At 38.6% G+C, this 18,413-nt stretch overlaps 1 protein-coding gene across 2 annotated transcripts in view; it reads right to left on the bottom strand.

Annotated features, from left to right (window-relative positions):
* Nucleotides 1–18,413, bottom strand: part of znf704 (zinc finger protein 704) — a 59,324-nt gene that overhangs the window by 14,848 nt on the left and 26,063 nt on the right. For both annotated transcript variants that reach the window (XM_046834461.1, XM_046834459.1), the window contains exons 3-4: nucleotides 4,813–4,916; nucleotides 3,331–3,581 (exon numbers count right to left, since the gene is read on the bottom strand). In XM_046834461.1, the coding sequence (XP_046690417.1) occupies nucleotides 3,331–3,581; nucleotides 4,813–4,916 (355 nt within the window). The remainder of the gene's footprint in view (nucleotides 1–3,330; nucleotides 3,582–4,812; nucleotides 4,917–18,413) is intronic.

The following is an 18,413-nucleotide window of genomic DNA, read 5'->3' as shown; positions in this document are numbered from 1 at the left end:
ATGGCAGAGGCGGACCATTTCTAACATTGCAATTATACAAATTACCAAAAATACCAAAACCTTATGTAAAAATCCAACTGTGATTTCATCCCTCACTGGTATGTTACTAGATATATTTTTGATTAACACTTATACTAAAAAAATCCTTACAATATTTTGTTCTGTATTTCTGTTTTGCAGTTGTTGATTGTTAATAGGATCATTTGCTCACAAATACAAATAAAACTAAATTCCTTATTTCCGTATTTTAGATCTGAGTCAAAGTAATATATGAGATAAAAGAAGTCAAACAAGTAAATAAATAAAATATGAGTCAAAGCAGTATAAGGGGAGTCAAATTAAAATATGCATCAAATAATATGTACAATGCAACCTCGATACTCGCGGGGGTTCACGTTCCATGACCCCTCGTGAGTAACAAAAAATGCTGAGGTTTTGACTCTCCTTTTGATGGTTCCTTTTTCAATCGGAATTGTACATGTACTGTAGTGTAAACTCAACAACAATTGTGGATAACTTGTCATAAATGTTTTATTTACTACTTCCAATGAATAATACAATAATAAATGTTTTTCATTTTGATGTAATTGATTAGAACAAACTCTGTTTTGAAATGTTACTCTGGACTTTCAAGCCACTCGAGGCTTCTCGCGGAATATCAGATTTTTCGCGAGTTACTTTTAGTCCAGTTCCAAATGAAAAGTCACAAACTATCGAAGTCACGAGTACCGCGGTTCCACTGTATGTATAAAGGGATATTATATAAAATATTATGATATAGATAGAATCAGTGCATCACTTTAATGAGTCAAATCAGTAAATCATTATAAAAGGATTTAAATCAGTAGACACAGAGTCAAATTAGTATAATATGAGTGAAATCAGTATATAAATATAAAAGAAGTCAAATCAATAGACACAGAGTCAAATCACTATAATATGAGTAAAATCAGTATATAAGTATAAAAGACGTCAAATCAGTAAATCATTATAAATGGAATGAAATCAGTATACACAAAGTCAAATTTGTATCCTATGAGTCAAATCAGTTCAATTAAATTTTATTTGTATGGCACTTATATATAAGGTTATATTAAAGAATATGTAAGTTTATTGCTATAAATTAGCTCCTTATAATAGTTTATCCCTGATGAGCAAGCTAGTGGCGACTGTGGCAAAGAAAATCTCCCCGAGATGTTTGAGTTCTATTTTGAGAACTCAAAATTCTCTTTTGAGAAGTATGAGTTCTCAAAAGAGAACTCATACTTATCTGGGTTGGACCAAATGTCCACTCATTGTAGTTACATTGTTGAAGTATCTAGTAATAGGTGCATAAATGCACATCAATTCATGCAACCTGTGGTCCTGAGCTGAATCAGTCAGTATATAAGTATAAAAAATATGAGTCAAATTAACATAAAAGAAGTCAAATTAATATATGGTATCTTACAAAAGTGAGTACACCCCTCACATTTTAGCAAATATTTAAGTTTATCTTCTCAAGAGACAATACTAGAGAAATTTAACTTTAGAGTTTAGAATAGTCAATGTACAGTTTGTATAGCAGTACAGATTTACTGTCCTCTGAAAATAACTCAACATACAGCCATTATTGTCAAAATATCTGGCAACAAAAGTGAGTACACCCTCAGTGATAACTGCTGTATGTTGTGTAACCGTGTAAAGCCACATGTCCTAAAAGAATTAGAATTGTTGCTCTCCACAAAAATGGCCTAGGCCTAAGTTTTGGTTGATTCTGCATGTCAAATCAGCGGCAGAGCTCATCGGCGAGAAAGAGAACTCTGATTGGCTAATCATTCCACCTCTATGTAACACTATACAATTATTCACATTAACATAAGACTAGTCAAAATAGTATACGTGTCAAATCAGCAGTCAAACAGGTAACTATGTGTACAACATTCACTTGTTTAAATACAGGCCGACAAAAACTAATAAAACTTTGTAAAATACTAAAAGAATTGAATGTCTAGTTGAACATGAACCCAACAACTATAAGAATAAAAAAAAAAAATTAAATGCTTCACTGCCACCTGGCAACCCCTTTTCCCCAGTTTGATAACCACTGGCTTTGGAAGCATTATTGATCTAAAAAAAAAAAAGTTTGGATAAAAATGGCTTAACTGTTTAAATAGGAGGTATTTGAAATAATTTATTGGAACAGAAGGCATTTGTAGATATTTTCCCGGTGTAATTAAGCAGGACAGATGACTGGGTTATTTGAGGATTATGACAACATAGATATGACAAACCCCAGCGCTGATGCCGTCCTAGACTCCTGCAGCTGTGATAAGCGGGACAATAGTGCAGATAAAGCAGGCATTCATTCTTACAAGCATTCTGTCTGTGCGTAGACTAGGGAGATGAAGAGGATGAGAGTGGAGCAAAGAGGAGAGCGAGCGGCTTTTAACGCTTAGCTATCACAGAAAACATCTCCGTATGCGTGTGGTGCAGATTGCTGTTTCACACTGCATCTCAAAACCGCTTCACTTGGGTCTCTAGAACTTCACACGTTGAAGAAAACAGCAGCAAACACAGGATGTGGCGTTGCACTCACCCACCATTAACATGGGCTTAAACTCGAAGACACAGCTCTCACTTTTACCACACAGTATTGTGCTTGTTATAAAAAATACACACAAATACACAACTTCAGTTCCATAAACAAGGGTTTCTCTCTATTTTAGAGTGACTATTGCATTTGATACACAGCACTGCTGAATGCCTGATTCTAAATAGTAAAAAAAAATGACAGGTTTTCTATAATAGCATCTCTGACAATAGCATCTCCAAGGCCTTTTTTACTGTTTCTATAGAAACAGCTAAATCACAGGGAAGTATAGTGTAATGCTTCACGTAATTTCAGTCTGATAATATAAACAGCTTAGAACATGTGATTTAACATATAATTATCGATTTGATTCCGTATTCATTGAGATGGTTTATTGCTAACTAACTACTCTCTTGTCTTAGTACCTTCAAGAAGGTGATAACCGGACTGTTTTAGCTGTTATAATGTGATATAAAAGCAGGTTATAAAGTTATGACAGGAATAAGCCTGATTTACAGATGTTCTATAACACTGTATGTACAGTCACTACAAGTTGATAAAACATACACCAGCAAACTGCCGTATTATAAGAGCAAATAAACAGGCTGTTTCTTGCTCTTATAAGAAGCGAGGAAATGTGATCATAGAAAGATATTACTGTGTTTCTTTTCTGGATCAGGATCCAGTAACGGACCATAAACCAGCTGGTCTGAGAGAGTTATGAGATGAAATTGAAGTACATGGGGATGGTAGCTGACCTTGCGTTTGCGGGGAATGGGCTCATCAAACAGCAGATTGCTAGCATCCTGCTCATCCAGAGTGTCATCCTGCGGCCCGTTCAGGCTGGACATGCGAAACGGTCTGAAACTGTCGGCCGAGAGCGGCGGAGACGGAGTGGACGGGTTGGACGCGTTGGACTGGTCACTGGGCACACTCCAGCTCCAGAAGCCACTGCTACTGTAACTTGATGGGGTGAATCCTCCATCCTTCCATGAGCCATTCAGACCCTCTGCAGGAAGAGAGCAGTTCAGGGCCTGGTCATGGACAGAACAGCTATAACTCTTATAGCTAGAGCTAGAGTTGCCTGTTAAACCTGAAATTTTAACATTTTATATTTTTGATTCAGGGCCATTTTAGTCATGAAAAAATATATACATATATTAAAATCATGCCCTGACACAATTTGTTCAGATTTTGTTCTATTGACTGACTGACAATAACGTAATACTTCATCAACTTTCGGATTAACATTTTTAATTTCATCAAAATCTGATCTTGTGTCTTCATACTTTTGGCCATGTAGCGTAACAAATGCGTATTTACTTACATTAAATATATACACCGAACAGGCATTATAACATTATGACCAGTGAAGTAAATAACACTGATTATCTCTTCAGCATGGCACCTGTTAGTGGGTGAGATTTATTAGGCAGCAAGTGAACATTTTGGCCTAAAAATTGACGTGTTACAAGCAGGAAAAATGGGCAAGTGTAAGGATTTGAGGTAATTGACGACTGGGTCAGATCATAAAACTGCAGCTCTTGTGTATGTTCCTGGTCTTCAGTGGTCAGCATCTATCAAAAGTGGTCCAAGGAAGAAACAGTGGTGAACCGGCGACAGGGTCATGAGCGGCCTAGGATCATTGATGCACGTGGGGTAGGAAGGCTGGCTCGTGTGGTCCGATCCAACAGAGGAGCTCCTGTAGCTCAAATTGCAGAAGAAGTTAATGCTGTAAATGCTCAAACTGTTTTGCCAGTAAAAGAGATCATTGGTCATAATGTAATGCCTGATCGATGTATATACATTATGAATATAAGTATACTATTATGCATGTACAGCTATAATAATATTTAGATCCAGATACATAAAATAATTTAGGCTGCATGGAGCAGTATATGTAGCAAATTACTATTTTGTTTAATTTTAGCTGGTAGTTTTCTCCTGCACCTTGCCACAGCTCTTCTGCAGACATGGGCTTCCACTTGCTTTTGTCTTTGCATGTCCCAGAAAATTATTTATGCTACTATTTAATGGCATATTGTACCGTACAAAAAAGGAAAAAGGTTAGAGTAGTAGCTAAGTCATGCAGATGGGTCATCTTCAGTTCAGTGTCAATGTAAGAGCAAATAAACAGGAAACTGCTGAGCAGAAACCACACTGTGCTGCTATCTCTGTAGCTGCCATACAGTATGTATGAAGACTGAGCAGATTAGTTCAAAACCACACTGTGCACTTACCAGTAACTTTAACAGGAGGACTGCGCACTAGAGGACTTGTGGAGAGGCTGGTCAGCACCATGGCGGCAGTTACTTTGTCCATGTCGACCTCCTCGTCTGATTTCCTGTTAAAAACAACACACACACTTATTAATACAAATCACAGGCTTCTTTATTTTGTATCCCGTGTGGCCCCTTATCAGAACTGTTATTGTTAGAAATATGGACAGAGGAATGCACTTCCATAAAGTGATTTGTCATTATGATCAAAACTATTTATGGGTCTAGTTCAGAAGTTGTTCTGCTGTACATGTAGAACAAAGACCAAGGACCTGAGCCAGCTGTCCTCTAGTCATTTATTTAGAATTCGGTGTGAAGATAGTGAAGTCTCTAGTGAATGACATGTAAATGATTATCAAAGGAAAGCAAATGAAATGCATTGATGTGCGAAAAATGTAATCAATTGCTTCACCTCCCTCATGAGAACACCTGGGCCAACAGAACACAAAGACAATCCCGATCCCAAATCCATGAAAGGAGCAAAGAGAGCTCCAACTCATATTGCCAAATTCCTCAACCTCCATAATCAACACAAGGGGTATGATGGAAACAACGTTATTAGAGTTGTGGGATAAATCAGCACGGGCATCTCTTCTTTTCCCCAGACACCCATTTTTCTGATTACTTCCTGGTCACCTTGGAAAGGCACAGTGAGCACAGAGCGGAGCATCTCAGCATGACAGATTCCCGAGATAATGCCACAGAGACATCCCAGAACAGCGTCTAATTAACCCACTAATGCCCCAGGTGCCAATGAAATATTATACATTTCCAACAAACACATTAGAGCCAGTGTAATTGGGAGCTGATGTATTGCTACTCAGCAAAACTGCAATTTGGTGCCTCAAATCATGCCATTAGTAGTACTCACGAGATATTAATTAAAATATATAGCGAGCAAGATGTCAGAGTGAATCTAACACATTAGACAAGATCACAAAGTACAGTGTGTAATGCGATAGATTAGAGATTTGGAGTGTTAAATGCAAATCCATTGTCGAAGGCATGGATGCGACCTCTAGAGCTGTACACAAAGAGTCCATCATTGTCTAAGATATATTTATTTATTTTGGAGAAATGTTGGACGTGTCACAAAACCTCCTTTTAATAAGCTGAAATGCTACACAATCTGACAGGCAATCACTCCAGCTTCAGTCTCTTCAGTCTAACCAAATGATACAGAGGGCATATAAACACTGTTCTCTCTCCTCTAATAAAGTAACAAGAGGTAAAAATGACCATGACCTTAAAATAAGAGTCTCCTGAGGCCGTCTGCCTGCACTGTGATCCCAGCCATAGCCTTGCCTTATTTACAGCAGGCTTAGCATGGATGGCTTATTGATGCAGGGGGTTGGTGTGGGTCAAAGATAACAAGAACGCGAACCCCCTTCAACAGTGCCACCACACAGATTCGTCTCTTTGTCTTTAGAAGTCTCTTTGAACACTTAGTGCCACTGAGTCAGAGACATGGATCCAGTTTCAATCATGACACCCACTTTGGGAAAATAACAAGTCATTGAGTTACGATGTTTTTATGCTCGACATTTCTCCAAGCATTGGTAAATTAATATTGTGTTGTTCCCCCTTTTACTGCCAAAACAGTTCTGACCTGTCGAGCATTAACAGCATGAACTTCTTTAGTAATTTGAGCTACAGGAGCTCCTCTGTTGGATCAGGCCACATGGCCAAGTCTTCGCTCCCCACGGTCATCGATGATCCTCGGCCGCCCATGACCCTGTCGCCGGTTCACCACTGTTCCTTCCTTGGACCACTGATCACTGCAGAGCTGCAGTTTTGGAGATGCTCTGACCCAGTCGTCTAGACGTCACGATTTGGCCCTCGTCAAACTCGATCAAATCCTTACACTCACCCGTTTTTTCCTGCTTCTAACAAGTCAACTTTGTGGACAAAATATTCAGTTGCTGCCTAATAATATCCCACTCACTAACGAGTGCCATGATGAAGAGATAATCAGTGCTATTTACTTCACTGCTCATAATGCTATAATGTTATGCCTGATCAGTGTATGCGTAGAACTTAGAGCTGCAGGGATTTTCTGGTGAAGTCAAATGAAGAAGATAAGCATGGGGTATTAGTGTGGTGGTAAATGGGTATGCTAAATTGCTTATCGGAATGGTATTATTGAGCAGGGTAGGTGTGAGTGGATATGTGGAACAGCGGGAAATGAGCAGGCGAAATGTGAGTGGCTTTTTGGAGAGGAGATAAGTAGACAGAGAAAATGAGAATGAGTTTTGGTATCCAGCAAATGATCAGAACGTGAGTGGGTTTTTCAGTGGGGATAAAGGTGGGTGGTTTTATATAGTGGTAAATGGGCAGGCTAAATCTTGGATTTCAGAGTAGAAGTGTGAGATAGTATTTGATTGTTTCAGTTGTGAAAAGTGACAACCACCAACACCTGCCCCCCCACACTATACCACACACCCTGCCATGCCACAAATCACATTTCTGACCTTCCCAGGACATTAGAAGCCGGTTTTGAAGGATACATAAATTATGTTTATGATTCAATGGGCTTTTAGCATGAGGGAGTAAATTAAGAGATTAAGCATGGTCTGAGATTTGTTGTGAGGGTAAAGTAGAAGACAAGGAGTTGGTGGGTTCTTGGCATGACGGTTTAATAAGGTTTTTGGTGTGGTGCTAAATAGCAAAGCTTGAGAATTCATACATGTAGGTGTGTTCTGAATTGGGGTAAGCAGGAAAGCTGAGTGTGGGTGGGTTTTAAATAGAAAATCCCAGCCAGGAATGGATGTGATGTTAGGAGAAATGGGTGGGATTTAGTCAAGGGAGATGGTGGAGGGAGGTAAATGGGTAAAGGCATCAGTGGCAACTAGCCAGCAGGTCAGACAGACTGCTGACATCTGCTCTAGATTTCTGGAAAGAGTCAACTTTCTGTACCGTCCAAACTCACAAGACAAATGGGTGTTTTGGTGGCTGTGCAAATGCAATGCAATCCCCCCCTTCAGCACTGCCTTCGCAGACATCTGGTCCTTTGTCTTCAAGGCACTGTTTGAGGAGCATGGACCCTCACTGCCAACAAGCCAGAGACGTGGCTCTGGTTTCAAACTCAACACTCGCTTGGGAGAATTAACCACAACAACCGATTGTGTTACACATTCACTCCTCCGCAATACTCTTTTGTCCTCTATACAGGATAATTAATCCATCACCTGTTGCCACTTTAACTCAGTTTTGGCAATGGTACACTGAACAAGAAAATAAGACTATACAAATGCGATACATCAACTGAGATTAGGCCTGAGCAAAGTTTTGTAAAATAACATCCTCCTTAATACAGTCCATTTAAACCATCAAAGCATCATGTTTTAGCTGTACAGCTCCTGTGATGGAATTTCACCTCACCTTGTTCATTCAACCTCTGCAAACACAATCCAGATCTTGTAATGAAAAGCACATCAATTCTTTTTTTTAAATCCAATTTTACTTGCCGTTTGGTTAAAAATCATATCTAAAGTGTTTTTCTAGCAGCTCAACAAGCATCCGGGAATTCCCCTAAAACTCTGACTACATCTGTTCAGAGTGCAGAGAGAGAGAGAGAGAGAGAGAGAGAGAGAGAGAGAGAGAGAGAGAGAGAGAGAGAGAGAGAAAACACAGAAAGCAGAAGGCCAACTATGTTTTTTTGCAGTCAGTGAGCTATGAAGCTCATTTCCTTCTGAATAATTAGACACATTTTGCCTCCTGCCTTGAGGTCTTCGCATATAAACACGCTTATAACAAGATACAGCCATGCACGTTAAAACGTCGAAGGATTGCACAGAGCACATATAAAGAACAAACTGTTACGCGTGTTCAAAAATCTTCTCAGGAATATATTAATCAAATGTCTGTAAAGGTCATGTGAGCCTCAAATGTCAAATGTCCCTATCTAGAACAAGCACATCACAATTTAAACAGCTGCAATACCGTGTCATATAAAACACGAGACTCTGCACAATTTCTTCAACAATTTTTTATCGTTATTGATATTTTTTTTTGCCTTAATTTAAATGGGATTTGACATTTCTATATAAAGGTGTAAAATACAGAGTGGTGCATAAGCAAATGAATACATTTTAAATGTAGTTTACTAGACTATAGCTATAAGTTAGTACATGTAGTTAGTACAGGGCATGCATTACATTTGCAAAAGATTTTTCAATCAGCTGAAGACAAAATAATACCAAAATGATCTCAGTAATTAAAAATGACTGTGAATATATTATAATATATGAAAAATATATATTAGGGGTTTATTGTGGTCAGCCTAATACACACCTGTGAAATAATCATGCTGTCTAATCAGCATCTTGATCTGCCACACCTGTGAGGTGGATGGATGATCTCAGCAAAGGAGAAGTGCTCACTAACACAGATTTAGACAGATTTGTGAACAATATTTGAGAGAAATAGGCCTTCTGTGTACATAAAAAAAGTATTTGAGTTCAGCTCATGAAAAATGGGGGCAAAAACAAAAGTGTATAATTTTTTTCAGTGTATTTAGGATCTTAATAAATCTGTGTCTGGGTGTGTTTACATGTAGTGCAACATCACATTGAGAAAAGATTAACCAAAATATTTGACCCAGCAAAAACGATGAGCTCTAACCCCAGTGGAAAAATACACACCTGTACAAACTAAACTAAACTTAAGGTGTAACACCTGAGCTCTATTAATACAATTTGGTGAATTTGTTAATAGCATAATGGTGAGTTCGTGTTATCACATGTTCATGAGATCAGTGTTGAGAAATCCATATATTAAAACCCCAAACTCTTCCTACGTTTCTTGTAGAACTTCCCTGCTTCCTAAATCCCAATTCAAACCTTGTCAGTCAAAATTGAAACATCTTCCATTGTTGAGGTGATATAATTATTGAGCAAGTAATTGATATTTTAGTTTTTTAATAAACCCTACATCTATTCTTAACCTTGTGGATTTGAAGCAAATGACCGGTAATAAATTTAGGTAGGAGATTTGTGGTTGCAAATTGCACAAAAATGTCTTCCATTTAGCTATTTAAGTACACATATCAAATTCAAGCAAGCTGAATAACCTGACGGATATGATAAAATTCAGGTGTCTATAAAATTTTCCTAAACTCTAAAAATGCCTATTAAACAAATAAAGACACCAAAATTGTAGATACAAATTGTAACAAGCCAAAGTCATTAAAGTATCAAAACCGGATATATACCGGACTATTAGAGCTCAGGTAAGCACACCTAATGTGTTTATATTGTCAGTATAATGACCTGGCCTTGAATAAAAAGGATATTGCATAAACGCAGAAGTATTTTCAAGTAATACGTTGTTTACCACATGCATGCCCCTTGACCCACTTCCCTTTCTGCAAAAAGGCTGACCCCCATCACAAAAATTATTAATCAGATTCGGGTGTAAGCTCCTGCCAAAACAGTCAATCTACACACGAGGTTTAACAGTTGGCAAGTAAAGACAAGACACAGGTTGTTTAAACATTCAATAGGGATGTCAGCAGATAAAAGCTTACTGTGCAATAATCATGCTTTATTTTTATTTATTTGTTCGCAACACTCACTTGTGTAGAGTGTTTTTTTGAGGAACATTTGTGCAAGAGGAACAATGTGCTTCCTTGCAGCAGACTGAAAAGCCCCCAACCCGTGTATACACTTCACCAGCAGGCACATGCATTGCTGCTTTCTCAACCTGCAGCTCATGCGAGTGATGTGGAAGTGAAGCACAAGGCATTCTGATACTTCTGAAAGTAAAAGTGCGTAGCTCATTGTTGCAACTCATTATTCCAGCAGACATTTGCAGTTTCTGTAGAAACAGAAATGCTACGTTTGAAAAGCTACAAAGGCAGCTGGTGTGAACGGCTTCAAATATTGCAATGTTGCAAACATCCTGTGCCAACACATCCAACACTTCCCAAGTCAGGTCATGCTTTTTATTTCTATGATAAAGTGTTTTTATTCTTTGAACATTACAGTAAGGGATGCATGAACAATGTTTTCATGCACACTACATAGTATGTGCTGTTCAAGGTTTCCAAAGGAACTGTGAAATGAGGATGAGTAACGCACCGCTCCATGGAAGATTATGGTTTATTTGCAATATGACACTGCTACGCTTGAGAGATGGTAAAAAGTCTCCATGAGGTCTTTATCTGACAACTGGTCGGGTGACAAACGGTTTTGAGCAGATTTGAACTTATTTGGCGTGAAAAGTAGCCAGGCTGGGAGAGTCAGTTATAGTGGTTTGTCTCACACATTGGGGCAAATTTTTACTACTTGGCAAATGTCAATTGATCATTAACATGGCATCCAAACATTAAACATTTGAAACTTTGTTCTAAGCAAATTCAAAAATAACATAAATGTATTTCCATGTGCTGCCTGAACTGAATCAATATGAACTGAACAGAGTTCGTTCTTACCACTGCTTTACAAGCTTTGCAAGTTGCTTCAAGAAAATGTCCATCGTTAAAAGTGCATTGCACGATATTCAAAGTTTCTGAAATATTACAATATAAACCTTACGGCCTGCAGTGGAGCAATTTGCACTGTAGTTCCTGGACTTGTTGATCCCTGAAGATCAGTCTCTAATTACACCTCCCATTAGAGCTAGTCCCCCGTGTGAGAATTTAATCCATTTCTGCAGGACCTCTTAATGCTCTATACCCATATGTGCATTAGATGATGAAAGACACTGCACTACACTGTAAGTCTCATATAACATCATAACTACCATAAAGGAACCACATCAAGGCATCACAATTCTTGCTTAATAAAAAGCAAGGTAACATTATTCCATCCCAGCCAGCATCTGGACGAGTAGAAATGGCTCCATTGGGAGAATAATTAATCCAAAGAATGTAAGATTATCACTCGCTACTACTGGGCCTGGTTAAACCAAAGATTAATGCATTCATTACTGATTAACTTACATTACTGCAGGCTGCGCTCAGCATGTTCGAGCATGAACACATGCAGTTTGTTGCTCTTGGAGGCTTCGCTTCCTTTTTTTTGCCTAACGCTAAGCTGCTGGCTGAAGCCTGGCCATGATCTGAGGTTATTATCGGTCATCATATGAAAACTGGAGGCTGGCTGGTGGTCTCAAGGCCTGGTGACTTGCCAAAGACTGCCTCTTTTTAGAAAAAAGCACAGAATAAAGTCCCTAGTAAAGATGTGCAGTAGGGTTGAAAGCTTCTGAAGCAGAAAGCCACGGCTGAGTCAAATCAGCGATTTGACTATAGAGTTTTTTTTCCTTTTTAAACAGTTAAATCTGCATATAGACAAAACACAGCCTTATTTTGACTGTCTTCTATTTACAGCATGCTGTGTGCGGTATTTTTGTTGTTGTTTCTTTTTATTTTTTGCTTCTACCCTGTTCTCGTATTGTGTCACTCTGCTTTGATGTGAGGAAAGCAATCAAAGCAGTACATTTTCAATGTGGCTCTAACAAGAAACTCGGACTCTCAGTTCCATTATTATGCTCACACTCAAAAAAAACACAGACAATATGGCTTCCTAACAAGGACTGCTCTGTTTCAAGTGGCTGAACAGATGAAGCAGATAAAAAATTTTTAAAACACAAAGACATGGCAGAGTGATTTCAAAATACCAGCATAAAAGATGTTTATTCTAAAGATTTTTTAGGCAGTTAAACTACGTACCTGTGCTGATTTACCCTGTGTGAAGTGAAGCATTAAGTGACTTGAGATTTTACGTTTTATTAGCGTTCACACGGCGACTTAAAAAAAGAAAAATGAATAACCACAGTGAATGTGACTCATGATTACCTCAACTGCAGCTGTCTCACAAATCAATGCCACAATCCACGAGATTAACTTTAGCTACTGACCATCTATTACTAAATGGAGTTATTATACAAATGTAGCTGTTAAGAACCACAGGACCTGGAGATGGTATGTGATAATGTTGGAAACTTGAGGCTAAAATTGACAGCGAGTTTTGCTCAGTCAGTGAAACCACATACATATTTTTACAATTACCACATATTTAATGTATTTGGCATATCGCTAACAACATGCCAGTAGGTCAACTTGTTCAGCGAATACTTTTCTGGTTACTTATCTTATTTGCGGATTAACACAGTAAATAAAAAAATGTGCTAAAAAGGTATTCCTCTATTTATATATCACAGCAATTTGCCAGCTTTTTATATTGTCGCTAACGTCGTTACTTTGTTCATAATTAAAATTAATTATTGAAGCCTTATATGGTTTGAGCTTTGCAAAAACCATGCGAATGAGTTATGACTATGGAAAGTATTAGTCAATAATAAAATGAACATATTAATCTAAGCATGCCATCTGAATTGCAGACAATAGTCAGAGTTGCTGTTACAAATGGTTAAATTATCCTAATTTCAATTTTGAGAAATAATGATTTCTACTGTACATTTAGTTACGGCTCACTTTTGCACTGAATTATTCAGGGGGAAGAAATGTTCCGCTATTAGTCTATAATAAAACAACATGTTTTCTGGTTGTCGAATGCAGATCTGTTTTTGTTGTAACACCGCTTTCTCAACCTCCGCTCCTCACGTGCTTCGCAAACACAACGATCTGCCGACTGTTTGCAGGGGCCAGTTAACTGAAGTCTTCCTGTAAAAAAACGGCAGTTCTGCTCCATGTAGACTGACACAAGCCTTTCTAACTGCCTTGTGGGACTCTGTTTTAAAGAAGTGGTGTTACTTATTTTTACAACACCATCATTTGGTTTTACATTTTACATTGTGATGCTACATATGAGATCTGTATCTGACTTGGAAAAAGGATGTGTCTGTAAAACTACATGCCAGTTTTTCACCTGACATGCGTAAACACGGGCAGTTTTAACGATGTGGGCCGTGGTCCAGGTCATTTTATGAGGTTTTCTGAGACAAACAATGTGTTTGTCCAGATTAATAAGCATTGGGAATACATTCAATGTTCTCCTCGAAGCAATCCAAGTCTCCTTTTGCGGCTAAGGAGCAGAGTGTAAAACACGAGGGCAGTGCAAACAAAGAAAGTAGCTGAGCAAGTTATTACAAACTTGAAAGCGGCTACTGCTTTTATATCAGCAACAAGTGCATAACATAGCTCATTTTGTATCACTTGGTTTGACTTAAAATCTGATTGATGTCAGCATGTACTGATATTTGGACATATATCCTTATAAGTGAGGAAGGGAGTAAACACCAATTCCTACTTCCTTCAATCTCTCTTGTAAATAGCCAGATCTCTTCAACAGAGTACAGCACCCCATGACCTCTTACAAAATACGTTGTATATAAAACCCTTTTTCCCCTCCCATCCTCCCCTTAACCCCTAAACACTCATCCTCATGATGGAGAGAGAAGAGGAGTTACGCACCTCACTGGCCTATAGGGAATAGAAAGTGCCTCATAAAACACACTGGCCCCACACCAGAAGAAGCCAATGGGGGAAGGGGCATTATGACTTCTATCTAAAGAACATAATCTCTTTCTTGACTTAAGGTAAAACAAAGAACCTGCTGCCTCAAGCCATAAGAAGCCGCTCACTCTCAAACTCCCTGTACAGACTGTGTGAAGCGAGTTGTGGTGAGTTGTGTATTATACCTTGCACAGCCGACACAAAGTGGTTCAAGACTGCCAGAGCAGTGTTAGGGTGAAGAGCTGTCTGAGATCCGAAACTGAAACAACAAGATGTTTTTACTCTGTGGACACAAACATATGATTCTTTTGACACTTTTTGAAGAGACTACTAACCACGAAAAGACTCAGATTTTCCAAAAATGTTGGCTTGGAGTTGTGCCAGAGTTAATGTGCTTCATGAGAAAGCGAGCACTGAGTCTCTGCAGGTGTGAGTAGCTGCAGACTCTTACACCTTTTAGACCCACTAACAATGAAAGCTTTCTGTACGTCGTCTAACACTGTAGACAAATGTAGGAACAGCTGTAAATTGTGCACGTATGGTTAAAACAGTATCTGAGATATTATCAGCGATAACTCAACAGATTCAGAAGTTTTAATTATTCATTTATTTAATTATTAATTAGTAATTTGAGTAGATTAAGTCAGTCCATAATTAAGCAAAACAAAGACAATGGTATATACAAATTCTGCATAATTACTGCTGGTGTCAGAACCGAGACACAATCCGCTTTAGTATTATTTGGACATGCTGCATACTATTGTGACATCCCGTTGCTACAGACATTACTAACAAATAAAAAAAATCCTCACATGCAGCGAATGCTGTGCACAAACCAAACATGAACAAATGCGAATCCTGTAGAGACGCTGTTAGTTAATAATAAGCAGCTCCTCAATATTTTTAATCAATCAAAAAGTCACGTTTTTAAATTTTCATGTGGTCACATGGCAGAGTTAGAGAATACATATGTGTCTCTGTCGTGCAGTGTGTCTTTTCCCTTTTAAATGGCTTTTGAAATAAATTCATGTTTGGTCTCATTATGTGTAGGAAACTGCAGAAAAGTGTCATATTTAGCTTGGCCAAAGGAAGGTCAAAATAGTAAATCTTATGGCTAAGACCAGAAACACAGGCATCAAAGGCTGAAGGAGCATTAATGAGGCTAAACTCCAGCCTGCTTAAGTGAGAAACATGGAAAGAAATTTGATTATCATAACTAGGGATGATCACAAATGTTGACATCAGCATATTTGCCTACTAATAGATAATTGTTTGTTACTTCTCATTTTAATAACCGATTAATCTAAACATTGTTTTTTTCATAAATAACAGCTATCACATTTTGTGTTATTGTGCTGCCTTCTGCTTATTAGTAAGTTCATTCAGAGGTAATAAATAAAATCGTGCTCAGCATCTAGTCTACATTTTCTTTCCCCATTGTTTTGGAGAATTAAACACAAAGTCCCTGAAATTTTTTAGAGCTTCTGAATATCTAATTTAGTAGCACAACAGTAATTTCAATAGTCTGAATGTGCCGCCTGGAAGGACACCTGCATAAACAGAGCTTAAATTGAACCCACTTTCGATGAAGAATGTGTCCTACAAATAAATGTGATGCTTAAAAGCCTTTATTCACTTCCCCAACAACTGCCCTCAGACTTCGATATGTCTGTTCTTTCCTTAGTAGGGCCAAGCGTAGCAAAATAGTTCATGAAAATGAAAATGCAGGTGGAGATGAGAACTATTATATATACTCTATAGGACACACAAAAGAAAATAAACAGGCAACTGAGTGCAAATGTGGTGTTTTGGAGCAGTGACTTCTCAGAAAAAAAAGTGATCCTAAAATCAATTACGTATCACATTTTAACATACTGTTGCCTTATTGGTAATGAATACTATTGTTGCCTGACTGTGGTTTGAAATCACCTGATTTACATGCGCTTCAACAAGAGTGAACACAAAGTGAAACGAAGCCGATTCGAAGCACCATATGATCAACAATCACAACAGCAACAACCTGTCAGAGGCTCTGGTGCTGTAAATGAGTAGCAGATGTGCCGGTTAATGTGGCTGTTCCTCCACAGCATCTTTGTGTGTGTGTGTGTGTGTGTGTGTGTGTGTGTGTGTGTGTTTTGTCGGCATTGCACAATGAACAGAGGAGGATTAACGCTTTCTCCAGCAAAACAGAAAAACATGGGAGCAGGAGACAAAGGGAGAGACGGTGTAAGAGAAAGGGCGGGGCGATAAGAGGTTCTCGACTGCAGGAAGGGGGTTAGGTGGCAGAGAGAGAGAGAGAGAGAGTGAGAGAGAGAGAGAGAGAGAGAGAGAGAGAGAGAGAGAGAGGGAGGAAGAAAGAAAGGAAGGAAGGAAGTAGACTCTGGGGCTCTCATTGTCTCTTAAAGCCTGCATGAGGGCTGTTGTTTTTATGTCCATCATGTCCTCATGTGCTAAAATGGTCACTGAGTGAAAACAATGTGAGAGTGAATGTGTGAGTGAACAGGTGAATATAATAACAAGCTCAGGCGGCTGGTTCACACGGCGAAACAAAATATCGGCATGCATGCTTGCATGTGCATGTGTTGAAGCTTTTATTTGAAAAAGATAATAAATGAGCCAAAAGGTTTATTTTGTACTGAGTTTAATGCACAGGCAAAAAATGTATTTGTTACATTATTATTATGTCAATGGAAAGTCCTTTCATGGATTTTTAAACAAAAATACACTTACTGTGTGTGTGTGTGTGTGTGTGTGTGTGTGTGTGTGTGTGCGTGTGTGTGTGTGTGCGTGTGTGTGTGTGTGTGTGTGTGGTTGGGTGGGGGGGTTTACATAAATGCAACACTGACATGCCAACACAGCTGTCAGCCACATAATCAAGGTGCAGCAAGAAAAAGCAAAAGAAATGATGAACAAATAAAAAACAAACAGCCGAAAGAAAGTCGGGTGAGCGAGTGGCGCCGTGTTTCCCGTCCAACCAAACTGCAGGCTAAAGCCAAAGCCAGAGTGCTTCTCTTTTCACCGCTCTTTTACTTTCACACACAGCTCTCTGGTTTGGCAGATAACACGCTGCAGTCCTTCCCAATAGAGCAAAGTTCAGTGTGTGTATGTGCACAAGAGCTCCCCCCACCACCACCACCCCACCACCCCACACACACACACACACACACACACACACACACACACACACACATGCTCACACAGCTGCTGCTCATGTGACAACTCCACTGTTCACTTCACCAAGCCAAAGGCAGCTTGGTGAATATTCCACCACACGAGGTGGCTCGAATGTTCCCTAAAGGTGAATTAGGCGGGAAACGGTGGCAGCTGTCAGTGCTACAGAAAGAGCCTGCAGATAAAAAGAAATACTCTACAGACTGTTCCCTGTCTCACGATGGATCAGCAAAACTGTAATAACTTCATAATTACAACAAAATATCATCATAATATCATAGGGCCTTTTAAAGTTCTTAGTAGTTGACAGTAAATAAGAATAAATACAAGGCATAAATACACACTAAACAAAGAGTTGGAACCCATAACCATATGGGTTATAACTATAACAATACTCAAAAATAGATAATAATAATAATAACCAGAAAGGAACCAACCGGAGAATGTAGGTGCTTCTTCACTTCTCCTTCTGAGTCTAAACAATCTGCTTGAAGCAAAAACCCGAGTCTCCATAGCAGTACACTTGATATAAATCGCAATTAGCCAACCAGTAGTTCTTTACTTGCCTGTCAATTCAGAAAGCCTTTTGGTGATTAGCATTTATTAGTAATAAGGTTTTCTGGCCCACATGTTGTGAGGGCGTGGCTTTGGTGTTAACAGTTAACGTGTTTTTTTGCTGTATTTTTTTTTTCAGACTTTATGTTTCAAAAATTTGCCCCAAACTTACTCATGCATATATCTCTGACTGTACTCTTTAATGAATTCAGTTTGCTGTAAAACTTTACACTGCACCGAAACAGGACCTGAAACAGGCACAAGATTTCGGTATTTGTTCCAGTACATTGCGCAAAAAAAAAAAAGAAAAAAAAAAAAGAGAAAAAAAAAAACCTTGAATCCACAATTTTCCAAGGTTTTTTTAAGACATAAAATATGCAATCAGTGTATGTAAGTTATAAAAGACTTGGGAGCATGG

This window comes from Silurus meridionalis, chromosome 22 (assembly GCF_014805685.1).
Source record: "Silurus meridionalis isolate SWU-2019-XX chromosome 22, ASM1480568v1, whole genome shotgun sequence".
Classification (NCBI taxonomy): domain Eukaryota; kingdom Metazoa; phylum Chordata; class Actinopteri; order Siluriformes; family Siluridae; genus Silurus; species Silurus meridionalis.
The sequence above is the reverse complement of the archived record's forward strand: the minus strand, read 5'-3'. Positions and strand labels throughout refer to the sequence as shown.